The sequence below is a fragment of the Hippocampus zosterae genome, chromosome 13 (genome assembly GCF_025434085.1).
Source record: "Hippocampus zosterae strain Florida chromosome 13, ASM2543408v3, whole genome shotgun sequence".
Taxonomy (NCBI): Eukaryota; Metazoa; Chordata; class Actinopteri; order Syngnathiformes; family Syngnathidae; genus Hippocampus; species Hippocampus zosterae.
The window spans coordinates 4,161,138-4,188,681 of record NC_067463.1 but is presented as its reverse complement, the minus strand read 5'-3'; the positions used below and the strand labels follow the sequence as shown (position 1 = coordinate 4,188,681).

Sequence of the window (27,544 nt, the reverse complement as noted above, 5' to 3'; positions counted from 1 at the left end):
TGTCCGTACAAACGTGCTGCAAACTCGTTTGACTTGCTCCGACATTAACGGTAAAGCCCAATTTCCTTGTCCCCGAAAGGTACATTAGTTGTCGTTTTGAAATTTTGACTTGACTTGACTTGATTTTCCGTCACAAGTTATTATAAACTACTAGCTGGTTCGCCGCCCTGCGGGCGACTCATCAGCTAGTTCCTGCGGAAGGCTGGTAAGGTGGGCCTTCGGCCCACAAAAGTGTTGTTGCTTGGTTCAACTTTTTGTTCATCTTCATTGCTTATCGCGAAAATAAAGAGATGTTTAACTCTACTAAATAATAATTTCATTGCAATGCTTGTGGGTAGACAACATTTTTTCGCTAAGATGCCCGCGCGATCGTAGTGAGCCACTGCCTGAGCGGCGCAGTGGCGACGCGCAGCGGAGCGGTGAAGTAGGTACGTTTTGAAAAGGGACAGACGGAAGGACAGACCGCGTGCGGGACGACGCGCAATATATATATAAGATATTTCATATGAACCTATCTCATCCATGGCATTCTTTTTGGTTTTGCAGGACCGCCCCCTTTCGGTTCAAGTTGGGTAAAACGCTACTGCACGTTTGTCAAGGAGCAGAAGATCCTGCATATGGTGACTTTCGACCACAGATCTGGTGGAAGGAGTGTGAGTGTGGCATTTGCACAAATTGGATGTTCAAAGTTTCAGACCTGCTGGCAAAAGTATTTTTATCCCGATTTTGGTTTTCGTCTTCAGGGTGAGACGGAGTCGGTCACGCTCAAGTCCTGCGTCCGCAAAACGACGGACATGTTGGACAGGAGGTTCTGCCTGGAGCTCGACATTACAGATCGGTAGGGTTCGATTTGCTTGTCTTTGAAATGGCGGCTCGTAGTTGAATAGCGGCCATTTTATTTTGAGGGACGTGTCTATGAACTTAAGTTGGCCTTGATTTTTACGCCATTGCCAGCATGTTCCAAATTATGTCAAGTGCAAGTCGTGTTGAAATCAAGATGAAAAAAGACGGGGCTCGACAATCTCACACGCATAGTGGAGCGACCGGAATTGGAACGCCATCGTCATACGATGGAAAAGAATCTTTAATACGGCGTTCCACCGAGCTCATTTATAACATGGAACAATTGGACAGTTTTTACTCATCTGGTAGACTGTCACAGGCTTCGCTGCTGTTTTGATTAGCATCAGATTTTGAATGGCACTTCTTGACAGTTTTTACTTGCTTTTGTGCCATTTCGACCATAAACCGTAAAGGTACCCGAATTCAGGCTTTTTTTTTGTTATTGTTTTTGATTTTTGGGGGGATAATACAGGCGATCCCCGACATTTGCCCACGATAGCGACCCGGCCCAAGCCGATCTGCGATTTGTGAAAATCTGCATTATACGCATACTGAAATACTTTGTTGGCCATACGTTTCTCCATGGGGCTTTAGAGTCTGGCTACCACAGCAGTCGGTTGGAAATCCTTTGTAAATTGGCCCATGCCAAAAACATGTTCTTGATTACTCAACCTCAAGCTTTCATGTTATGTCATAAACTCAACTCGTCGACCAATCGCGTCCATAAACAGCAGTCATCACACTTCTCAGTGGATGATAAACTTGGTGACGATTTGGGAAATAGCGTCTTTTCAAGGAGTGGACCCTATTTCATACGGTGTTGGCTATGGTCTAACTTTGCTGGTTACTCTCAGGCCAGGCACAGCCCTCACAGTGCAGGCTCTGTCGGAGGGTGACCACAAATTCTGGATGCTGGCCATGGGTGGGAAGGAACCTGTGAGTCAAACAACCTTGCACTATGTCATCATCCGCAACTCGCTCTGCTATTAAAGTGACAGCAAAGCGATTGTTGCGCTGACCGGCGGCTGCCCATTGCCACAATAACAAACTTGTCTCATTACAGGTCGGCCGCTATCTCGGGAGGACATATTCAAAAGAAAGAGGAAGTAAGTGTTGGGATGATTATCAAAGGTTTCGCGTAATGGGGGCCACATTGAAAGGAAAATGATAGTTTTGCAAGAACAGCACTATTGTTACAACAAAATTCAGAATATAATAACATTGTCTGGAATAAGCTATGATTTCAGAGGCAGTAAGTGGAACAGAAAGTACGAATGTGAGCAAAAAGCCCTCTGTTCCAAATATTGTTGTGTTGCAGTCGACGCTCAGCTCGATGACATGGGGCTGACTTTTGTGAAGAACTCCATCAGCGCCATTGAGAGACGAGGTGAGCATCATGTAATGATTTCGTATACATTTACCAGGAGAGTTCACGCTCTCCAAGTGAGGGAGAAAAGACTGCTGACAACAAAACCGTGGGGGAGGAAATACTCTGTTGCAGTATCTCTTTTTGCACACCAGAGGTCAGGCCTGCACCAGTTTTGAAAATCACTTCCGCAAAGAACCACGGTTGCTTTCTGCTGTATTTACACTGTACATGCAAATGACAACTTGTCCCGCATTTATTTATTTAATGTCTCTGCTCATTCTTATACCACCAAAGCCTTTGCGATGCAACTCAAGCACCGTTTGATGATTGTTGCACAGGAATAAATGACCAAGGCTTGTACAGAGTCGTTGGCGTCAGCTCCAAGGTGCAAAAGCTCCTCTCCTTAATGATTGGTAAGTTGTTGTTATTTGTTTTTGTCTTGTGGGGGCGGGGCGGTTATGATTTCCAAACAGTTCCCAGGTGCCTTCCAAACATGTACAACAACCCTTCTTCAAAGTTGCCATGAGTAGGCTATCTTAGAGCTCGGCCGCAAGTCTGGTTTTCGTAAAACCCGGGGAGTGGGGAGGCGGGGGGCTAGAAGCTTTGCAACTAGACAAGCAGATTCTACTTGAGCAGGTGAAGGCTAAAAGAATTTTCACTTGTGGTGGCAGCACTTCATACAATTATCAATATGGAGTTGTGGTGTGGCGCAAGTTATGTGAATAGATTAAAAGGGAAAGTTTTTTGTTTTATAAAGAACCCAATGATGAAATAGAAAATTTATTGAGAGTAGTAGTTGTACAATGACTACTAGAATGAATTACAGGCAATACAAGAAAAAAGAACAAAGTCACAATATTGCGAGAATAAAGTTGCCGTCTCGTGATAAATAAAAAAAAAAATTGATGCTTTTAATGTCAAGATTGCAAGATGTCAATGTTCGGAAATTATCAGAAAAAATTATTGTGTTGAGATATTTTTTTTTTTAAATTGTCCTCCCAACTTTATAAAAATCAAGTCCCACACTTTTGAGGATAGACAAAAATGTGCTCTGCCCCCCAAAATATACCAAATTATAGAATAGAGAATGTGATTTTGCAAGAATAAAATGGTATGTCACGACACTTCATGTATTAGTCACTCAGTGTATATACACGCACACACACACGCGCGCGCGCGCGCGCGCGCGCGCGCGCGCACACACACACACACACACACACACAAAAGTCATATTTTACCCTCTGTATCACTCCTCAGTCCTTCATTTGCCTACCCCTACATTCACCCCCCACCCACCTCCTGCTCTCGAGTTTGCCGCCTCCTCTGGCAGACACGGACGGGGCTGACTTTTCCAGCTCTGTGTTCGGAATGACAACAAACCCAGGCAGCGGGAGCAGCCAGGCCTGTCTCGGATTCCACCGAGCTGCACGCTCACGCCCGACGCGTTAGCCGACACTCTTGAGTCTACTCCATAGTAAAGCAAGTGAGGTCCGATGCAAGAGCGGCATCAAGAAATGTGCCATTGGAATCATGAAAATGACACTCACTTGTTCGATTGTTATTGTTCAACGGCGGTTGTTCTAATTTTTCTCTTCACAAGCTGGAGGCTTCAAAATACATCTTCTATATATATATTGCGCGTCGTCCCGCACGCGGTCTGTCCTTCCGTCTGTCCCTTTTCAAAACGTACCTACTTCACCGCGCCACTGCGCCGCTCAAGGCAGTGGCTCACTATGATCGCGCGGGCATCTTAGCGAAAAAATGTTGTCTACCCACAAGCATTGCAATGAAATTGTTAGTTATTTAGTAGAGCCAAACATCTCTTTATTTTCGCGATAAGCAATGAAGATGAACAAAAAGTTGAACAAAGCAACAACACTTTTGTGGGCCGAAGGCCCACCTTACCAGCCTTCCGCAGGAACTAGCTGATGAGCCGCCCGGAGGGCGGCGCACCAGCTAGTTAAATATAAAATGCATGAGGCGTTTTTAACACTTGACTAGTATTTTTTTTGGAAACGCTTTCTTTTTGCTAGTTTTGCTGCTGTTATGTGTGAAAAATCTCTCGGTTGTGCACCGATATTATGAGGTGTGATTAATTGATTGCCTGAATGAACCCTACAAACCAAACCTAACTTTCCTTCTCGCTTCTCAAGTCGCTCACGCGGTCGCGCACACACTCATCACATTGACATCCACGGTACAGTGTAGATGAATCACACTTTAAACCCTCAGGACCTTCTTCTTCCTCTTTCCTTGTACAATCCATTGCCGTGGCCGCTGTCCAATCGCGGTGCACGTTACAGTACAAATTGAAGAGAGGGTTGCGTGTCAGACAAGACTGACTCCACTGTAGAGCCGTGCAGACCGTTTTATGCTGACCTTAAACATATAGAAACTGCAGTACACAGTAATACACTAGCAATAAAATGCAAAAATATATTGTCCAAAAACTGTTTATATAGCAAAATCAGCAGTACAGTATACACTCCAGGTGTAGAGTATAAAAATAACAACACAGTACAGTACGTACGGTATTTGAATGATTTTTTTTCCGTCTTGGGAAAAAAATTAGTCTATTTGGGGTTTTGTTTTGTTGGGTTCTTCGTTTCGATGCCATGATCTACAGGACGTAAGTGAATAAAGTAAAAATTTTTCGCAATTACGGTAAAATGCATGGCAATAAAAAGTCACATGTCGTCGTTTCAGATCCGACGATAGAAAACGGCGAAGCGAACACGTTTCTTCCACCCTGTCTTGCGTTGTGTCGAGTGATTTTTTATTTTTTTTAATTAAACTAGTGCAGAGCTTTAGCTTAGTGGGCGCTGCTTTTTAAGCTAGTGCCGCGATCTACAGGATGTAAGTAAATAAAGTTAAAATCGTTCGCAATTACAGTAAAACGCACGTCGTTTCAAATTCGATGATGGAAAACGGCGAAGTGAACATGCGCCTTCTGTTGCATCGGGTGGGCGCTGCGTGTATTTAAGCTCCCGAGGCCTTCTGTCTCCATCCGAGTTACGGATAGTGGAATTTCCGCTTAAGTAAGTTCCGGTAAAATGTAATATCGTAGTCAAAATGTTAATGCATAGGTTTTTATCCGGGTGAAGGAAATTCCTTTTCATAGAATTCCGCAGATGGGAATATTTACTGTATAGCAAAGAAGCAAAAATAAAAATGAGATTTGCAAGAAGTCAGATGCTAATGACCCAAACTAAAGGATTAACTAAACAATTTTATCCAAGATCTGACCGGTAATATGTCTGGCAGATCTATTTAGCCGATAATCAAAACCAGTGGTGCAGATCCGTTCATGTGGTGCATGTAGCAGACACATCGGCGAAAACAACCCCCGCTCTCCACCCACAGACTTGCCGAACTTTGTGACACCCGTCATACGCCGTCGGCAAAAGCAAATAAATCCCTCCAGGAATACTTTATGCAGCTATGCTTACCTTTAGCCTTTGATATGATAGTGTTCCAGACAAGCTGCCATCACTTGAAAGTGGCTCTGGGTCTCCCCCCCTGCATTATCACTAAGTAATCAGAGGAAAGAAGTGATGCAGTGGCGATGATATAAATTAGCCTAACTTGCTCGAACCAGCACGTAAATAGGGAGCTAACAAAAGAATGACTTGGCTGTTTGAACTCACACTTGATGGGTGGGCACGCATCCAACGAAAACAAAAACTCAACTATTTGCATATAAGCAATGATCTCATGTGTACACCTCTTTAGCGCTTGAATTTTATTTGAAACTCATTTTACATTACCCTTAATGTAAGACAAAGCGTGGCGGTGACTCTCTGTAACAACCCAGGCTAAATTTAGCACCTTCCCTAAGGGCAAGGATAGTCTTCCAGTCTGTATCACTTTACCATTTTTAGGTGACACTAATGACTACTTTCCTGTCAGCTTTTGGCGCCAATTTGTGGCATTTTAGAAAATGACCCCCACCCCTCAAAAACCCTGAAAAACATGCTTCTAGGTAGAGAACAGTTCCTACAGGGTAAAACGACTAATGGGTGGTTCGTGGCTAGCAAACAGCAAATAGGTGGTGGTTCACTGTGTTGTAACCCCCCTCTCCCACCCCCTCCAAAATGTGTTCAATTACAAGCATTTGTCAAAAATAATCTAATAATCGAATCCGCATAAAAAGTGTCTGGGTCTGGAGTCTGCCCACTGTGGACCTGCAGAGTTGACTGCAAGGCAAAAAGAAATGGGATAAAGTGTCCTGGAAACGGCGGAGGACAAAATTAGATGACTAACGTTCCCGCGCCTGACGTATGATGCAGCACGCTTCTGCAAGTTCAGTTCCCAGCCCGAAAGCTCCCCAGAGTCCCCGCAGAGGCTCTGAAGTAGTGAGGGATTAATTAATCTTGTAATTAGTGTAGAACCTCTAACTTGCTCTCTCGTCCACTGGGGCCGAAAGCCCCCCAGCTGCAGCGCTTTTATCGCCTCGTACGTCTCGTTACAACTTTTACTGTATATATTTATTCACGCCTCGCTCAGGAAAAGTCTGAATTTGCTGTTAGATTGCGGGGCGCGTATTCCCAGAGGTGGCCAGTACAGAAACTCGTGTTGAAAAAAATTACTCTGGTTAAAGTGGAATTAGTCATTCCTGTACCTAAAAGGGGAACTGAACGCAAACATGTTCTTTGCAAGAATGTGTTGGATGTGCCCCCATTAGTCTAAATGTGGTATTGATGTGGTATTGTGATAAAGATTGTGTTATTTATTTATTTTTATTCTCCATCCTTTGGGGGGGGTCGCCATTTTGGCCAACAGCTCCCTCTGCTGTCGACTGAAATTGCTGTCAAACCGGCCTCAGACTTGCATTGTCAATGTTGCGGTTCAACTGTTTTCTGGGTTCGCTCCTGCGACATTCGCAATGGCAGCCGTGATATCAGAGGACAGTGGATGAAAATGGGTAGATTTTTTGAAAAATATTTATTTCACATTGAGAATATCTTTGTGTGATTTGTTTAGACGAGAAGAGCAACGAAGTGGACCTGTCCACTAGTGAAGACTGGGATGTGAAAACCATAACCAGCGCACTGAAGCTGTACCTGAGGTAAGGTTCTGCCCATCCGTTAAATGCAACAAAAAAAACGCCCAATTTTGCTTGATGAAAGCACAACTGACGCAAGGTCGCCCGTCGATTCCGCACTCGCTGCCCAGATTGACGGCATGTGGGTGAAGTGCCAACATTAAAATGCACTTTGGCTTCAGCAAGCCAAGTCTGTTGAAATGTATGTATGTAAATGTAAGCAGTTTCGTACTTTAGGTTGACTCATTCGTAAAAGTTTGTCCCTTTCAAGCTGCCCTTTGAGTTCATCAGTCTATTCTTCGACGGTACTTGTTGTTGTATGAGTACACGGTGAACGCCCCCAAGGTCCAACATGGTGGTTAATGTTCAATTTTGGATGCCATTTTCCCCCGTCGAAAATAGAAATCTGTCGTCAAACTACTTAAATCTTACATATTGTAAAAACCTGTGAATAACACACATTTTATTTATATACAGTGTGTGTGTGTGTGTGTATATATATATATATATATATACTGTGTATATATATATATATATATATATATACACTGTGTATATATATATATATATATATATATATACACACACAGTGTGATAATTTTTTTTGTTTTAAAGAACTGTCCTGTTCATTCATTTCCTAAAGTCGTTAATGTGTTTGACTTGTCTACTCTATGTCTGGTCTGTTGGGATAACACCAATGTCCTCAGTTTCCTCCGAGACTGAAAGTGCCTCGGGACAGCGTCCAGCTCGGCAATGAAAGTACCTTCAGATGAACTTGGTTATCTCAAAATGGGGCGCTGTCTAATTCCCCATCCCTACCCCTCCACCCCTTGACCCGAGCCACATTCATCATGACTGTGCAAACAACCCCGTAAAACAGTTACGGCTGCTATTTCTGTCTCCCCTATTCCTGCCCCTCTCACGTATTTTGACTCTCCTTCTGCAGGAGCCTTCCCGAGCCACTGATGACCTACGGACTTTACAAAGAGTTCATCAGCCCGGCGAGTAAGTGTTCGAGCGCAAGCAACATGCAAGTAGCAGTGAACACGTGCAGTATTGGGTGGAACAATAATCGCGAACAAAACGGTGGTTGCCGTTAAAAAGAGAGTGGATGTTTGAAGGTTTATTATTGCCGTGTTAATTTCTGTGAGCCCATTTATAGTGTTTCACATATGCTAGCATTGTGTGAGAAAACTTTCATGAGACAAAATAAGGTGGTTTGGTAAAAAAAACAAAATGGTGTTGAAAGGACAGTGTTTAGTTCTCATTTCTGTTTCAGTTTTACAGTAAACTGGGTGTGAAGTCTTGAAGCAAACACCGGGCTCTTATTTGTGCTAGCTCGAGTGAGAGGAGTTACTTTAACTTTAAGTCGGGTGTTTTAATCATTGTAAGTGTGTTTTAAAAAGTTAAGATGTGGTAAAAGCATGCAAAAGTGGGAAACGAAGTTTAAGATTGTTCAGTGTAATTTAATTTCAAAGCTGTTTTGTTACCTCAAGCATTAGCCGTCCGCGGGCGGGTCACACACTCCCCTTATTCGAGTCGCCAATCTCTGCCCGCTCCGCTTTGCGGTAATTTCATAAAACCGTAGTTTTATCCTTGTTCAGTCTGAAGCGACACCAAGTGCGAAACATTTTCATCGTCAATGGACATTTGTCACTTGGAAACGAGCGGCCGCAGCAACAAATGTCAGTGCGGGAACACGAAAGGGGCAAAATATTGGTTCCAGCTGCTGCAAATACGTTTTTAAAATGTTCATTATAGTTTTGAGGTTTTTGTTTGGACCAATTTTTTGCTGGTCAATTTAATCAATTTAGTCTACTTGTTTTTTTTCCCCCTAAATGTCTTGCGGATTTTATTGTTTGTTTTTTTTAGTCGCAGATGCGTCTCGTATGTATTCCTCGTGGTAAAAGAGGATTCACTTTACAAAATGGCTGCCATTACCAAATCATAAATGCCGTGTATTTGTGAAAGCACTTCAACTGAAATCCAGCACTTCAATCACACCTCGATTGGTTTTACTTCAAGTCCTTTGCGGTGCTTGTCGAGAGAGCCTCCAGCACGCCGACTGACTGGCTGAGCTTTTCTTAACTTTGTCTCGCTCTCACTTTGTTCAGCATTTGTTCTTGAAACTTCTGAGAGTTAAAGCATCAATGTAAAATGACATTCATGAGCCCCTCATCTCTGGAGCACTCTTGTCCGTGTGTGTGCGGCTTTACGTTTAATCTCTCTCTGTCTTTTATTTTTTCTTCACCACCCTTGTGTAATATGTTATTTCACTTACCTACAAATGTTCCCTTCGACCTTGAATAGCAACCATCCTTATTTCAACCCGTGTAAGATGTTGTTTTTAATTAAATCTTATTCAAAACAAGTGCTATAATTGGATGAGGTTTGACGACATTTTTATCAGGCACTCACAATGAGAGGAGAGGGGCTTTGAAAAGTGGATTAGCTGTGATTTTTTTTTGGACAGATGACGGCGCACCCCTCCTCCCCCCCCATGTCGTCGTTTCCATAGTAATGCTATTCGGCGTGGGCGCTCAGATGCCCAAGTGTGAGGAGATATTTAAGCCATTCTGTTTTTTGTGGTTTTTTTAATGTAAATCTGTCTCCTCTGCAAAGCCCGCTAGCCCCCCCAACCTTCTCCATCCGCTTCTCCCACTGCCAAATTCCACCAGGCTGCACGCCGTATATTACCATTATGCCTCTTAAACGGAAATGCATCATTCCCTTGCCCTTAACGCGGCGTCCCAGAGCTTTATGGCACCACCGATGATTGCGTCCTTAAAGATCTGCTAACTTTTTATTTTTCGTAATGTGTCCTATTAGGCGCTTCGGGCCTATAAGTAGAATTTATAGGATGATTACAGTCTCTGTCCGCTCTTGGCTTTCTGCCACTTGCTTATTTGGGTGGGGGGTTTTTTTCATTTTTTTTCCCCCTTCCTACAGAGGGCGGCAGTCCAGAGTCTCGTATCCAGGCCGTCCACTGCCTGGTCCACAAGCTGCCAGAGAAGAATCGACAAGTCCTCGGGCTGTTTATGAAGCATCTGGCCAAGTGAGTGATTGCCATCCCGTAGTGGTCATAGTTCATGCAATCTGCATCCTCCCCAAGCTCAAAACTCGCTTCGGCCTGCCTGTCTGTCTCCTCGTTCTCACTCCACATGCTTCTTCTCCTTCTCCCTCACTCCCACTCTTCAGTCTTCACTCCCCCTTCCCTGCTGTCACTCCATCTCTTTCATCGCCACTGACGCCGCCAGCAGCCTCGCGCGTTAGCGAGTTTCTTTCGCCTTTTCATGTGTTTTGACAAATAACGGCCAGAGGGTTGTAGATTTGCTCAACTGCAGATGGGGCGAGGCATCTGTTAGAGGAGCGGGCAATTATGAGGGAAGTTGTACAAATCGGAAATATTTTTCCGAATTTTTGGAATAGCTGTCACATTTATTTTATTTGATCTTTTTAATTAAAGAAAAAGTTGCATATTTCCATGGGACCATAACCATGGACGCGCACAACATTGTGCGGTGGCGGTGGGCGAGGTGTACGTGCGTATTCCAGGTCGTCGAAACGATAAATTTAATTTAAAAAATGTCGGTAAAAACTGTCTAGGGTTTTTTTTTACCCCCCAAATTCCTTCCAGAATTCAGAATTATATCAAACTTGAAAATTTAACGACCCGGTAAGTATGAGGTAGTTACTGTCATGACTCACACGTTCCGAAGCTGAGTCTTTGGGCACTGTGATGTCATTTTCACTCGACAGTAACTGGCATTACAAGGCAAAATGGCCGCCCCTTGAGATTTATAAATACAGTTCGATTGTTCTGCTGAATTCACATTCTACAAATGTAATATTAATTAGAAGAACATTTTTAAACTAACAGGCGGGTTTTTTTTTTTTGTTTAACTTCCACTTTAAAGACAAAAGCATTTTCACTCGTGGAGGCAGCACTTCATTCACGACACTAATCTGTCCATCAGATAAGCTCTTCTCACAATCGTGTGTCAGACGACGCCGTCTGGGTGCCTTTTGAAAATGTGAAAAATTATTGCTCGTTCCAGCCGTCACGGGCGGAGAAAGTGCGGAAGCAGTTATGATGCAAATTAGCTGAATTGTGACGTCACAATCCAGCTGAAATGGCTCGCTCACTGTCACAATCCATCAAACACTCTATCCATCCTTTAGATACAAGCGATTAAAAAGTTGCTCTTCTGTAAAATGTCCACTTTAAATCGATTATATAGTTTGTGCTATCTAATACTACACATACTTGCACGTCAAACCGCAACGGTATCTATACCGTACTGGGAACACGAATGCTCCATGGCCATACTTTCAGCTCCACCTCCCGACTGCACAACCGTGGGTGATCAACAATTGCGCATCACTCTTTATCAGAGAGATTCGATCAGCAAGAAATAATGTTGGCTAACATTACAAGGTTTTACGTCGGCAAGCTTTTTATAAACTTAATATGAGCAAATTGAGGATAAGTAAATAATCCCACTCCTCCTTGGGGCGGCCAAAGGCTGCTGTATCTTATTTCATAGATTCCCACTGCGGGATCAGGCTCTTGTTGCAGGAGGGGGTGGGGGGTGGGGGGGCGCTATTGAAATTGAATTTGGATTATCCGCCGTGAAATTCTCCAGACTGGATAGACTGGGGGGGGGGGGGGAATATACATATATATTTATATATATACATTTTATTTTCACCCCCACCTCTTTCCTGGAGTTGGCGTGTGTGTGCATGTCCTGCGGGGGGAAAGGAGGAAGCAAAGCCAGAATTTCACACTCCTATCTGAAATGGTTTCAGTGATGTTATAAATGCGAGTTGTCACCGGCGTTTTTGTCTTCAAAGGAATCATCGGGAGCTATTTAAGAAGCCGTTTCCCCTGCAGATGCGCCACACTGCAGCAGAATTTGACTGTGAAATCCCTTCACCTGTCTTTAAAAAAAAAATAATAAAAGTCTTCAAAACTGAGCTTTTTACCCCACTTTTTTTCCACCTCCTCACACAAACTAAAATGCTCCAATTTAATATAAAACAATTTCACATCTTGATTCGATGATTTATCAAAGAGATATTACGGTAAAACGTAATAGAATTAATATAGTTGATACAGTGTTTAACAAATTGATGAGACGACCTGTCCTGAAAGCGAGCATCCGGGATCTGATGTGCTTTGATGCGGACGGACTCTTTCGATTTCTGTGAGCACTTGACCTTTTTCCCATTTTGAAGAGCAATGACAAATTTCAACCTTTTAGTCTCTACAAATGTGACAACAACGATAAGTAGAAAATACTTCAACATTTTTCCCTTCATTTCAAACATTTTGATTTAACAGTACTACAATAGAAAATGAACACAGTGAACTACGAAAAATTGACCCCTCTGAAATAATGAAAATTGAAACCATCTTTAAAAATCATTTTAAAGTTAGGATCCGTCGTAAGCATCGTTACTACTTGCAAATGTGTGCCTTCACAAGATGACCCGATTGATTTCTGCTTTGGTCCGCTAGCTGCCAGCTAGTTATTAGCAACTAATATTTACCTGGACAGACTGCAAACTGCTCGCATTTTAATACTTTGCATTTTCCGCCGCAGTACTTGGGTGCGACTTGTTCCAACAGCTCAACAGATTTGTTGTATCACCTTGGTTTTGATGACATGACCTTGCACGACGGCTCTCGCCATGTCGCTCTGAAGATCCCGAAGGAAGTTCTCTTGTCAAAATCGCTTCGTCTTTTCATGACAGCCTACCTGCCGCAACTTTAGCTGCACCCCCTTATTGTTACTATTATTTTCCATCTGCCTCTCTGCGGCCCGGTTGGAGACAACTGCTCTAGAATAAATCAATTTTCACCACGATAACAAACCCTTGCCAAACGGTGTCTTTTATTTATTTTTCCTGACTGGTGTTTCTTCACCCAACAGCGTGGCTGCCCACAGCAAGCAGAATCTGATGACGGTGGCAAATCTGGGCGTGGTCTTCGGCCCGACGCTGATGAGGCCACAAGAGGACACGGTGGCCGCCATCATGGACCTCAAGTTCCAAAATATCGTGGTGGAGATCCTCATTGAGCACCAAGAGAAGGTAACAATTCTCAAAGGCGGATATCCCAGATTGGTGTGGAAGGCAGCTAAATGGCAACTTCATATTCACCAAACTTTCTCCAACCATCCATTTTCCGATCCGCTTATCCTCACAAGAGGGGGGCAACTGCGGTCTTGTATGTGTCAGGCTGGCAAATTGGTATCAGTGTCATAGTATTGGAAGATCTTTTTTGAGTCGGACTACAAGTACAAGACATACATTATCTGCGCGTTCCTTCCCAAAACAAGTGTTCTATCCGACGTGTGATGTCACCAACAGCCAATCAGAGCCCGCAAGGGATTTTCGTGATAGATTATGCGCCACAACCCCCCCCCCCCCCCAATATTTTACCTCTATAAACCACAATATAGCGGGTGTTCACTGTATCGCTCTTAAAATCCTTTTAATGGGGGAAAAAAAATTAGACCCAAGTGTTCTCCAGATTTTCTCTTTCGTACTTGTTGATGACTCACTTCATGACTAATTTTCCGTGCATGGAGAGTCTCTCGGCCGTGGTTCGAAAGCGCGCCAGTCTCCTCACCTATGAGCCAGCTAGGAAGCGAGCGAGCTCAGCCCTTAATTAAGAAGAAATGAGACCCAAGCATCCAAACCCTCACTCGAGCGCCCGTGTGTGTGTGTGTGTGTGTGTGTATGTGTTTCCCCCATCCCCCGCCCAACTCTTGGCAGCCGTGAACGTCAATCTGAATCTCAGATATTGAACACTCGTTTAAACAATGTAATACGGTTACGTGTTCATCTGATCGCCTAATCTCTCGACTCATTGTTACGCGCGCGGAACCTCAAAGGAGGGAAGAGGAAAGGTTTGAGATTAGTTTTCTAATCTGTTTGAAGCCGTGCTTAGATCAGACGGTGTGCCAACTAAGAGTGTTGTGCGTGTGTCTGTTTTTTTTTCTCCTCCTTTTTATTCCTTCGGCCTCATTAAATGAAAGATGGAAGGAGAAATCTGCCTGCTGGCAAACCTATCATGAAATAATGGCAAATTCTTCTGCTGTTCAAAAGATAAGCACCTTCACCAAAGGTATTTATGTGCTGTCTTTATGATGAGGAATGTTTAGTTGAGGGATTTTATTGAAGGAAATGTTTTTTTTTTTTCACACTAACACCATTGTCCCTTTTACTAGTAAAAAAAAACAGGACTAATAAATCCTGACTCCATCTCCAGAAATGCCTGGCATATTTGCGGTTGCCTTTTCAAATTCAACTATTAACAGGGTTTTGTTTTTCTGTTAACTTTTTTCTTTGTGCAACCTTTTCCCATGGAAACTCAACTGTTGCCGTTTTTTGTGCTCTTTCTAAAACGCCACCAACGCTCTGTCTGAATAGGAAACTTGTTCCGTACCCAATGTCAAGGAGGCACCGAATGATGAAGTGATACATCCCAACGGAGTTTTTGAATTTGGACACATTCTCGTGCTGTTAAAAAGTTTTTGCCTCGCTCGTTACTGGAAAATACATCGAAGTCTTCACCGCATTTGTTTTTTTCTTTTTCTTTTTAATCAAAGCATCTCTAGACCATGTATTTTGAAAGTTGACATTGTAAGATGAGTTTGAAATGATGTTGCGAGTGTTTTGGAATTACGATTTGTGATTTTTTTTTTAAAAGTTAATTATGGAAATGGTAGTGGGGGGTCAGTTTCATGCAGATAGCGGTAGAGTTGGGTTAGTAAAACCCCTCGGTTACCATTTGCTGAAATACAGTAATCCTATCCATTGATTGACTCTTAATGACCCGCAATCAATAACACTGCATCGTGCCCACTCTGGTTAGAATGCAGCGAGGGCCTTTTGGAAGCTGGAGCGTGGAGGTTTGGACCCAGGCGAGCGAGCGAGCGACTGACAGAAACTTTCCACACAGCCAGAGTCCAACTTCAGACTGTCAATACCCTGCGATAGCAGAGCGGCCGCGTTTTACATTCACCTCCATCTGCCCAGAAAGAGGCAGCCCAAAGTCTCAGCCAGATCAGATTTCACACTTTTTCTCTCTCTTCCTGTCTGCCTTGCTCCAACAAACTTTCTCTCTCATGCCACCCCCCCCCCCCCCATGCGTCTGCCTCGCATGTTCACACTCGCGTTTTTCTGCCACTCTCTAACACACACACAGAGTTATTCCTCTCACCTCCATCCTCCTCATCTCTGTGATCTTCTCTCAAGCTCTGTTGCTGAGGCTTCCTCTCTCCACGGCACGCCTATTCTCTTTAAACTCCACTTCTGATGTCTCTATGTAAACACTGCTCGGGACCAAACCCTCTTTGAATCCAGAACCTGTTTGTTTTATTATACCAGAGAGCAGGGCCAGTTTCCCTAAAGATGATACTTACTGAAGTTACTGCTACCTTTTGTCTTGTTTTTTCTTTTTTCTTTTTTGAGGGGAGGTGGTATTTTTCAACTAGGGTTTCTCTCAGCTCCATGGATCATAATCAAATTGTGCTTCACTATAGATATGCACCTCTTGCATATGCCTGAAGATTCATGCATTATTCAAAAACGAAAGCTTAAGCCCGCAATGTGAGCAAAAGTCTGGAATGAAAAATCCAGAATTGGCATCATGTGCTGCGTTCGAGCCACTTGGAAATGGGACGTAGCTCAATTTAGGTTCAATCTGGTGCCCTGTTGCTTTTCGATGGTTAACAAGTTTCCTCCGAAGATAGGGCGCAATCATTAGTCGATTTATTTACAAATTAGGTGGCCCGGTGATCCAGTGGTTAGCGGGTCGACCTCACAGTGCAGAGGTACCTGGTTCAATTCCGGCTCCGGCCTCTCTGTGTGGAGTTTGCGTGTTCTCCCCAGGCCTGCGTGGGTTTTCTGTGGGTACTCCGGCTTCCTCCCAGATTCCAAAAACATACACGGCAGGCGGATAGAACATTCAAAATCGTCCCTAGCTGTGAGTGTGAGCGTGGATGGTTGTTCGTCTGTGTGTGTGCCCTGCGATTGGCTGGCGACCGGTTCAAGATGTCCCCCGCCTACTGCCCAAAGACAGCTGGGATAGGCTCCAGCACGCCCCGCGACCCTTGTGAGGATAAGCGGATTAGAAAACTGGATGGATATTTGCAAATTATTTAGTGAATCACCCAATCTGTGGTCGCCGACATTGCTGCCGAATTGCAGAGGATTGCCAATAACATCCCCAAGTTGTTCAGAACTTTTACATTGTATGTTCTGTTCAGCATTTTGACTGATATTCTGACCTTCCCTCTGCGTATTGATGTAAATGAGGCGATATTTGTGGTCATCCTTTGACTACTCAACCGTGCACAGATGCGCGCGCATCTTGCCGGCGACTTGTTTTCCCAGCTCATCTTTGCATTGCGTATTCAGATCTTTACAGACGCTCCCGAGTCGTGCCCTCTCTCAACCGCCGCCCCGTCCTTCTCCGCACCTACGAGGCAGTCCAAGAAGATGAATCGACAGAGCCGTCCGCTGGCTGTCTACAACCCGCAAGTTATGGACATTCAGACCGGTAGGAGATGCCCCGCCCGTCTCATCGTCTTCCGTCTCCCGTCCACCCCCCCCCCCCCACACCAGATTTGAACGAGTGCAGATGGTCAATCGCACCAATCACAGCAGTTCATTTGGGCGCGTTTTGAGGATCACCGCGTTTGACAAACGGTAGTCTGCGTTGATTTGTAGCCTCATGCCAGAGGCGTATTGATGCTTTTTGTATCTCGATGCAGTCGTTTCCGGATGAGGGAAAACTATTTTAATTCTAATCAAACAGACAAGGAAAAACTTGGTTAGAACACATTTGCTAGCCTGGTCAAGCCATGAGACAAACAAGTACCTGTATGATGCCAGTGGTTGTCCCAAGAGGCGTAGGCGGCACAACCGGCTCGAGAAACATTGACCAAAAACAGTTTAGACCTCGTATCAAAAGCAAAACTGATCACTCTTCGGTTACCGCAGTAAGGAAGTCACCAGCATCTGGGGATATTTTGAACACACCGGAATGCTGCAATTTTCCTGGTTTTGGACCAGCATTTGCTGTGCTTCAGTATTTTGAATCAAAAGTTCAAAACAAAGAAAATGTGTCCCTTTGCTCAATGTTGAAAGTTACTCTTAGAAAACTGGGGTTGAGATTTTGGCACAGCCTGGACACACTGTCCTGATCCCATTCATTATTGACAGCACAGGATACAGTGTGAGACGTCTGCTTGGTTTTGCAGACAGGTTGCTGTTTTAAAAACTGCATTGATGACCAAACTGCAGACACTGTCCTCTAAACTCATTCACTCCCAAAGACGTTTTTAAACGTTTTTTCAGACTTGGGTCTAGAATTGGCTGGTACTGAATGAGTTAATTAAAACATTTTTATGTATGCTACATTACACCAACTCGTCCTGTTTTTGGGAGGGCGGGGGGTCTTTGTCGGGGCTGGGAGTTGTAGTTCCTGTGAAATCATTCAGGTGGACTGGCCCAATCTAAATCTTCACATCAGCAAATTTTAATATCTGGGCTGGCTGATGTAATCTCTTTTTTAAACTTTTTAAGCGGCCCCTGATAATGGATTTAGTCTCCGTTGTCTCATCCGTTGTCTGGTTGAAGGAAATGTAAGCGGGGATAAAACAAGAGTCTGAGCCTGTGTGTGATGCGACATGTGACCGACATCCCCCACTTTCACACACTTGTTGGCTCGCAGGACGCCACGTTAGCTCACAAATGGCAGCAGGTCAATCCGAGTTTGTCGTCGAGCCAGCACTTACATTTAATCCCACACTCAGATACAGGTCATCAAAAAAAAAAAACAGACTATAATATTCAGTTGTGAATGAAAAAACTTGTAAATGTTTGCCATGTTTGTTTACCACGGCTCGTGTATAAATGTGTCGATGTACACACCACGGCATTTTTGCCTGAGAGAAATAATAACGTGAGAGCGCCCAAAAAATTGTTGCCTAATGCCTCATTAGACCAAAAAAAAATAAATGGACTGTTAAGGGTTATTGACTGCATGTAAGCATAGTTGCACACGCTACAATTGCAATTTTCTATAGATTTTATACTTGCAGTATTTCAGTGTTGAAATCCATTTTTAATGTGTTGAATTTTTTTTTTTTTCGATATTGCCGATTTTCACCAAATGCAGCTGGTTTAACGGGGGCTTACTGGACCTACATTTTGTGACGTTTGTGTTTGCTAATGTGCCGTGACCATTTTCCCATGCCAAATCAACGTATAAATAAAAAAGTTCAGGAAAACACAGTGCCGTGCCGCTGCGCTGCCCTCGTTTCAAATCAATAGCCATAACATCTGCTCATAATTGTTTGCTAGGTTTCCTGAGATGAGATGCATGATTACTCCTCAAGTGTTGCTCTCGCTGCTGCAATGTGGCCATTTGATGTCGTATTGCCATTCATATTGATCAATCATTTAGCTTTCATATCAGGCGCACCAGAGCTGGAAAGCCATTATAACCGAAGGGCAAGATTGTTCATGAAGAAAACAATTTTAATGAGTGCAATCCCCGTGTCATTAGCCTGCGACGCCTCCAACCTCGCCGTGGACGAGACGTCGATGGGCAGCAACGAGTCGGTGTCGTCGCAGTCGTCGTCGGCCTCCGCTTCGGAAATGACGACCCCGTCGGAGAAAAGCGAGCGTTTGCCTCTCAGCGTCAGCCTCTCCTCGGGCAGCAGCAACTCCAGGTGAGTCACGCGCGACGCCGGCCCGTGAATGTCGTCCTGAATGTCGATGCGGCGAATGAATTGTGGGTTCACGCTTCACATCCTTCTTCTGCTGTGTCATGTCTATGAGTTCACCTTGAGATCTTTTCCTCGCTCGCCCTTGGCCGAGGTCCATCAGCGCCTGACCGGGGGGGGGGGGTGCACTTCTTCTTTCATTCTGACCCCTCTCCGCTTGCGTGTCTGCCTCGCAAGATATGCGGGAGTCCGGCCACAACTTCTTATGCGGTTCTCGTGCGATACATGTCCCACCCATTATTGCATCGACGGCGGTGGAACGTTATGCCGAGAATCACAGTTGGCTTTTGTCCCCTGGCCTCGTATTTTCCAACATATATGGCGTGATTTTGTAAGGATGGGAAGGCAAGCAAGCCGGGAGGTCATCATGAATCTTCTCTCTTATTTGCTCGCCGGGACAGGTGGCCGCTCGTCCGCCGTGTAAGTCGTATTGACGTTGACCAGATATTCATCTTGTTTACCCTCCTCGTAGCCGCAAGCCCCTGTCCCTTTATGAAGGCTTCCGCCGTATGTCACCGCGTGTCACCCCGGCTTTTTTCGCTCATAAATTGAACGCTGCGAGATGACAGTGGATCCGTTAGCTTGTTTGCGCCTTCCCCTGAGGGGCTCAAAACCCGCAGATTCAGTTTCAGCCTGATTCCCCCCCAAAAAAAGAGCTGGAATCTGTTCTGTTGGCCTCGTGGATGTCTTACCAATGGTCATTCTGGAAAGCGAGATCATTTAGTGCCGCAACAGAATCTCTGTGGATCCTTTGAAGTTGTTAAAAAAAATCACAAATTTGCCGCATGTGATTCACTTTTTAGCTTAATAGTCGGGAATGAGCGCTGTTTTGAGATGAACGAACGGACTTTAACAGCGGAGGAAATAAAAAATCCATGTCAAAAACACTGCAGAACACGCAAATTGTGTGCTGCTGACCAGAACGAGGGATAAAATGGTTTGACGGTTTATCAATAAAACTGGCAAGCACAAGGTGACTTTGGTCATATACTCAAAATATGAAAAGAAAATTGTTCGACAAATAAACACGAGAATGATTGCGATGACGGTAACGGTGATTATTTCCGTCCCCATCATCTTTATCTCCCATTTTAACATCTTTTCATCTCCAGTCAGTCACCAATGCCAAATTCCGCCGCCAATAACAGCAGCTTTGCTTCACTTTTATTCTTTAAACAACGATGTTTCTTGGTGTGGCTTGAAAATGCCTTTGGCTCTTCTTCACCAATTCCCACGATAAAAAAAAGTCGTTGACTCGTTATGGTTCCGGTAAATGCTCGTTTCACATCAACTGCATTTTTTTGTGACCGTCAATTATTCACATTTTTCCGCTTTTCATGACGGTTCCGTCCACATCCTCTTCGAATGATGTATTACTGTACATGTTTAATATATCTACGCATTGTATCGTAATGTCAACTATCTCCCACGTATCTACTAAATGTTAATCTGTATGTATTTGGAAATATTCCCCACATCTCCCCATTTACTGCGTGTAATTATGTTTACCGAAGAAGCTTAGCTCTCTCGCTGATGGAGGAACACAACAGATGAGCCACTGCAAAAGCTCGGCGCTATTTTTTGCCGCCGGAGCAACGGCAGTGAGCGATTTCCCTCGCTTTGGCTTAGTTGTAATATAGACAGCTACCCCCCAACCCCCACCAATGAATCCATTTTACCTCCGCCGCATTTAACGCATGTCTAGGCCAGCTACGTGTCCGCTAGTTGATAACCTCAGCGTGGATTTATTTCGGTAGGTTTAATCGGATGCCGTTGATGAATGTCAGTGACTTTCCCCTCATCTTCACCCTCTCGGCTGTGACCGGGGCAAACCGCGGTTGCGCCGGGGTGCGGGTTAATGAGTGGATTTGCTGCATGGCGGCACACGGTCCCCTCACCCCATGCCGATGCGGTGCGGTCGAGCTATAAATTATCCTCAAGTGCGGTCCCAACAGGGCGGCCACCGCTGGGTATGGACCGGCTGGGGAAACCAAAACGAGAAAAAGCTGCGCAGAATATCCAGACACTTTACTGCAGCCGTCGCCCCACCCCCTCCACCGCCAACAAGGCAACCTCGCATCCTCTCGACCTCCGGCCCGCTCCCCAGCCGTTCCCTTTAATTCCCCTGATTAGCGTCTCTATGGGAGCAGCAGCTCGCCAGCAATTTGCCCCATTACGTGATGTATTAGCGCTGGCCCTGGGGCAGGCATGGAACGCAGAGGGACGCCTGGCTTCTCCTCATGCTCTCCTTGCTTCCACTCCGGCGTTTACCTGGACCCCCTGCCTGCCGCTGTACGTCGAAGCCCAAGGAATCGGCAGTTGCGACAGCGGGCAACGTAAAGCACTGCCGCAGCCGCTGATGCTCCGGATTAGGGTTGAAGCCGTTTACCGATAAACGGTGATATGATTTCAGCAGGTGTGTGTTAGCCTTTCAAATGGTCACTATGGTTACTGACGTACTTAGCATCTCAAGAAGTAGCAGTTGTCCTTTGGAGAACGAGACGCAAAAGGTAGAAGAAGACAAAGCCCAAAGGATGCAAACTGAGATGACGTCAGACGCGTATGTTACCGATGTACTGCGGTTACAGAAAGATGACGTCTTACGTTACCCTTGAAAATACGACACTTGGAGATGATCTGATTTCAGCAGTACAAAAACATGAATGTGGAAGATTCTCCGGACCTCTTGCGAACACCCGAGGCTGAAGTTAGCTACTCCCCCAACATGCAAAGACCTTCAACAGTTTGCCATATTTTGGCATCTTCTGACGTTTGGAAAATGCAACAATACACCTGGAAACTCTGCATAGGACAATATTTCAATGACGTCAAAATGATTGCTTAAAAAAAAAAAAATGAAGATAATGAAAGAATTTCCGGCTTGTGTACTTACTGGTGAAGAGGTACAACTAGTGTACCGAGGTAGGATGATGAAGCATCTTGCAGTATGAAGAAGATGGCTGATCCTTTATTCTGATCTGTATAGCCTTTTCCCAAATTAGTATTCAATCAAAATATGACTTGCAAGCAAATTCGGGGCTACGTCACCATCGTAGGAATGGAACTCTGGAACTTCACTGAAGTATGTCCTGTATAGCGTGGAGAATCCTTGGTCCACAGCTACCATTGATTATGATGCTCTGGGGACTCTTTGCTACATCCGGCACTTTGTGCTCGTTAGCCTCTATTCACGTGGAATTAACCTGCTGACTCACAGATTAAGAAAGAAACAAAAAGATGACGCGACACTATGATTTGACACAACACTACGCGACTCATTTGTCGGTGTAGAATGTAAGTACCGCACTCGCATGACTACATGTGATCATCGATTCCGAGGAAGTGGTCAGAGTCAAATCGATGGGAGTCCAGGTCGTCCGATCGTTGCCAGCCTACATACTATTTGAACGTACGACACACTTGCACGGAGTTTGGCCTTTGAGGCAATGTGAAAGGTTCATGCTTGTCGCCATAACAACGGGGCATCCACCTATCTTTGCATTTGCAACCGATGCTGAATACTTTAGCTAGTCAACGGTAGCTGATAAAACTTTGCCACTTTTTGACCCCCCCCCCCCCCCCCCCACCCCAAAAAAAAGAACTGTTGCCAATGCATTGTTTTCTGAGCCTGAATGTATTTTGGGGTGTAAATCTGTCATATTTTATTCTGCAGAGCGTCCATGGCAGCAGCCTCCTGGTTAGGAGAAGGTCAGCATGTCTGCACACCTGAAAAAGAAAAACCACTTGAAAGGTATTTAAAAATAAATAAAGAAAATTCTTCTGCACTTACTCCGTAATGATTTAATTTTGCCGTTATTTGCTTACGACATGAATGCAGCACAAGCAGCAACCTCGGCTCCTTTTATTGTCAAAAGCGAGACACCTGGAAACTCGTTTGTCATTCTGCGTCGACTGCGATGAAATTGGGGGCTCATTTGGCTGCTTTTAGGTGCGAGGCAGGAAATTGTAAACAGCTCAGGCCCTTACTCCGTCCAAGCCATTAATGTTATGAACACAAATGTTGATCAAAATTGTCAACCTGCAAACTCACTGACCTCGAGTTGCTTTCCATCCCCCCCCCCCCCCCCAGCATCTTACCCTCCTTCATTGCGCTTCATTGCAAGAAAAGAATATGAAATATTTATCAACTGCGCCATGTGTTGGAAGCACCCGGCGCCTACCTGGCAGTGCTGCTGGCTTGGAGATAACACTTTGCGATGGCAGGCAAAACAGCCTTGTTTGTTTTGTTTTTTTTCCCTAGGAAAGAAAAAGCTTTCTGTATTTGCGCAAGCCAAAACTCTGAATTTTCAGCGCCCTATTTTAATTTTTTCCAATGTTTGACATTGACATCATGCAGTGACAAATGTTCAAAAAAAAAAAACATACGGCAGCGTAAAGAGATTATAAAAAACAACTCGCAAAGAATCGGAAATCCTCAGATATACAAAAATTAAAATCAGATATGACCAAGCTAATTGTGAAAAGAATGAGATATTGACAGCCTTCTAAAATGTTTATAATTGCCGACATGTTTAGTTTGACAACTTAATGTCAAACTCCTCTCACAATATTAGCCTTAAAAATGTGAATTCCCACAAACAATCCAGACTAAGCTCAGCTCCTTCTCCAACAATCAAAGCTTATCTCTGACCTTGAGCTGTGTCACTTTACGCTACTTCCTTGACACCAATGTACTACTTTCCTACTAGACAGGGCTTTGGCGGCATCTTGTGGCATCTTAGAGCCTTTCAGAAGGAGCACAAAAAACATGGATAGGTGAGTTTTTCAGCCAATGATAGGTGGAATAGGTTCCACAGGGAGGGAAAAAAACTGCAAATTGGTGAGTTTGTGAATATGTGATAAGTGTGAATATGCGGGGCAGTATTGTAACAGAATAAGTCAGCGATGGGCGACTGCTGGGCCCCAATCAGTTATTTTATTTTTTTACAAACCCTAAAATATACAAAAAAATTCATTGAATGTTTTCCACCCAATCAGAGAGAAAACTGGGGGGAGTCCATGAAAATGTGAAAATACCCAAAATATATATATATATATTTTTTACTAAAAATAAATTCCTAAAAAAACGTGAGAAGATGAGAGTTGGCAGGGGTCGACTGTAGTTTTAAGTGGTGATATTGTAATATCACCATTCACCTCTAGATGGCAGACATTGCTTAGGGGTGCTTTCCCCGGGTCTTATACTTAACGTTAGTCAGAATAATTCTTTTTTTCCAGTTTGGAATGACATACAGGACAAACATAGAATTTAATAATATTAAAATTTGGAGTAAGTTAATTATATATTTCTTTTTCATGCAGAAAATGAATTGGTTTGCTGTTCAGCAATTTTGTGCCGCCCATGAATGTGAATTCTTATGCAAGCAAGCCCTAAAAAAATATATAGTATATAATATATAGTATGTGTTAGTTTGGTTGTTTATTTCAAACCCTTTGTTGTTCTCTTAGGACAGTGGCTCTTTTATACATTGCACTGAGAAATGTATTATGAAAAATTGAATCTGTATTTTGTATTTTCAAGAAAATAAATGTGGCCTCCTCCAGGATTTAAATTGCTCATTCGTGGAATAAGTTATGGCCTACTACCAATATATCAGCTTTGTGTTTAACTAAACAGGCCCAGACTTCACATGTTGTGACGTCACTGTGTGTGTGTGTGTGTTGTGAGACTATATATTATTAAACACACACACAAACGTTAGTGTGCCGCATACAATATGAACCAAACCTTAAACTCAAAACCAAAATATTTTACCGATCCATTATTTTTTTTCCCCCCATATCGTTACACTGCTAAGAGCCACCCAATCAAGTCATCGTTCAAGGGAATAGTCAAATTCCCATCCCTCGATCTCTCGCGCCATTCGGAGGATCAGTTATGAGGTCTCGGGTCTCAACTGAACTGTTCGGTAATCCCCCACCAAATACCAGCCCGCTCACTGATTGCCTCCATTTTTCAGTGTCATCAGGAAAGCCAAGGCGGTGTTCCCGTGCGAGGCCGAGCACGACTCTGAGCTCTCCTTCCAGGTCGGCGCAATTTTCAACGCTGGTAAGTGCTATCGCGCAATAGCAGCGGGCCGCGGCCGACATATTGGATTGGGAGGAAAAACGAACTCCCAATCTGATCTTCCATCGAACGGAGAGATAAGACGGGAAGAGGGAGGGCCACGGTGCCGGTGGATGGGAGACTCAGATTTCCTCCCCAGAGGACCCACGGAGCCTTAATCACTCTCGCAGGAAATGAAAATTAGGTTGCCGTACAGATCCCACGATGTATTTCCCATCGTCGTGATCTCCGTTTTTTGACGGGTCTTTTGTCGTTCGTGAGCAACATTTCCACAAACCACAATGAAACTATGGGAACTGGAATGGTGTTCAATTTGAGCAGCGGCTTCAAAATGCTCTTCCACTCACACATGTGTCTTCCTTAAACCTGCAATGTCAAAAATGATTTTGAAGTATCGTGCATAGGATTAAGTCCATTATGCCCGCGCTCGATGGTCATAATTTATTGCAAGGTCTTAAATTGAAATCAGGGGGTGTTAAAATATCCAAAGTGTGTCTTTATTAAACCTGTAGATAACCTTTTATGGTTATGAAGAAAAAGTTGGAATAAACTGAGCCCATCCTGAGTGGGAAAAACTTGTCCGCATCCAAAAGAAAAAAAAAATGAAGATGGATACTAATAGTATGGGCAAGAAATTGGCATCACGTTTCTGAAAATACTAATCCCGTATTGTTCATTCCTAGTGTTCATGCAAACACAAAGAGACAAATAAAAACAATACATGATTTGCAAATCATGTTCAACTTATTTTTATTTCAGGGAAATACATGACAGAGACAAAATATAAAATGTCAAAGTGAATGGATGTTTTTAGAAAAATAATCACAAACGTGGAACTTTATGGCGTGTGGCATGTGGCGGCCATGTTGTAAAACAAAGTGCAATGTCTCAAGCCGTCATATTTATTTGATGCGAGGCGGTTCAAGTGCCACACGCAAAGAAAATCAAAATAATGGTGAGATCCTCCAAAAAACACTCACTTCCTGTGTGCTCTGTTCTTACCTTATCCGCCGACCACTGAACACCCTACTCCGAAAACACCTCACCCCTGCCATCACCACCACCTCCTCCTCCATGTCCCCTCCTTCTACAGTGACCCAGTCCAGAGAGCCGGGCTGGCTGGAGGGGGAACTGGAGGGCAAGCGGGGCCTCATCCCTGAGAACTATGTGGAGATGCTGTAAACCTCCAAAATGGACACAATGAGGGGATTTATTAGTTGGCGCCTTATTCTCACCTGTTGTGTTCTCTCAAGCCATGGACCTTTTTTTTTTCACCCGCCCACTTATACATGGTATCCATGAGACACCCCTGGCCCCCTCTCACAGCAGCGCTTTCGGTCCGCCACTGTGCCTTGTCGAGCCCTGAATGTTAACGGGTATGTTTGGCCATAAATCATCCACATGGTTTTTTGTTTGCATATTCCAAATGAGGTGCACTTTGATTTTTTTTGGCCTCCCAAAACTCTGTTTATACAATCGGTGCACTTTTTTGGCTTTCTTTCAGCAGACATCCAAACATCGCACCCCTCTGCCAATCGTGCCTTTTTGTTTTTTATGTCAGATGAGTATGTTCATGTCAGCATCAGGAGGTAACTTTCTATTGAGATTATTATTATCGAAACCAAGTGTTTTATTATTTTTATCTTATTTGGTGGGTGGGGTGGTTTTTAAGCTTTTAAAGTTCACGTTGCCTTTTCCGGGCAGAAACACTCCTGCAAAACGTCTGGATTTAATATGATTTTATTTCAAGCGAAAGAAAAAAAAATCAGATTTTTATGGTAAATAAGCTCGTAGAGTATTTCAATTCAATTTGTGTACGTATCGTGATGAGGTTTTAAGGTGGAAGCACGTCACTTCACCGGCGGTTGCAATAATGTCAAGTTTTGATTTGTGGTGTTGTTTGTAAAGGGTTTTGGATTCATTTTTATACACCTTTCAATGGGGGCACCTCTCAACCAATGTTCAATAAAACATGTATTCTTGCAGTGAAATAAATTTTCCAATTGGTAATTTTTCGAAGGAATGGTCCTAAAATGGTTATTTCCCAGTGCATTTTTTTCCTTTACTCCCTTCAACAAATACGGTCAAGACAGTCATTAAATTCTGTGATAAAAATCTTTCCAAGCAGTGGTGCTCAAAAATAAAACTGGCGCAAACTACAAAAAGACCCCACAGGCCATTGAAATCCACTCCCAGTTGAAGTCCAATGTCAGACTAAAACACAAATCAAAGAATGACACTTTATTTTAAACCGCATCTTAGCCTTTCAGTCAGCTAGCTTTATGCTAATGCTAATTATCATCTATGTGGTGGTGCTTTCACGCTTTAATCAACAGATCGAACACCAAGTCGTTTTACTTGTTTATTTTTAACCAAAAATCGTTAATACA

At 43.8% G+C, this 27,544-nt stretch overlaps 1 protein-coding gene across 4 annotated transcripts in view; it reads left to right on the top strand.

Annotated features, from left to right (window-relative positions):
• Positions 1-27,188, top strand: part of arhgap10 (Rho GTPase activating protein 10) — a 45,787-nt gene extending 18,599 nt beyond the window's left edge. For 3 of the 4 annotated variants that reach the window (XM_052083651.1, XM_052083650.1, XM_052083649.1), the window contains 15 exons: positions 547-653; positions 744-838; positions 1,698-1,779; positions 1,907-1,949; positions 2,162-2,230; positions 2,551-2,625; positions 7,196-7,280; positions 8,203-8,261; positions 10,206-10,311; positions 13,196-13,355; positions 16,692-16,833; positions 18,847-19,012; positions 22,740-22,817; positions 25,048-25,136; positions 26,248-27,188. In XM_052083651.1, coding sequence (XP_051939611.1) covers positions 547-653; positions 744-838; positions 1,698-1,779; positions 1,907-1,949; positions 2,162-2,230; positions 2,551-2,625; positions 7,196-7,280; positions 8,203-8,261; positions 10,206-10,311; positions 13,196-13,355; positions 16,692-16,833; positions 18,847-19,012; positions 22,740-22,817; positions 25,048-25,136; positions 26,248-26,336 — 1,445 coding nt within the window. In that variant the 3' untranslated portion in view covers positions 26,337-27,188. Of the gene's footprint in view, positions 1-546; positions 654-743; positions 839-1,697; positions 1,780-1,906; positions 1,950-2,161; positions 2,231-2,550; positions 2,626-7,195; positions 7,281-8,202; positions 8,262-10,205; positions 10,312-13,195; positions 13,356-16,691; positions 16,834-18,846; positions 19,013-22,739; positions 22,818-23,775; positions 23,843-25,047; positions 25,137-26,247 lie in introns of those variants that run through there. The other variant, XM_052083652.1, reaches the window with a different exon arrangement.
• Positions 27,189-27,544: the final 356 nt, after the last annotated feature.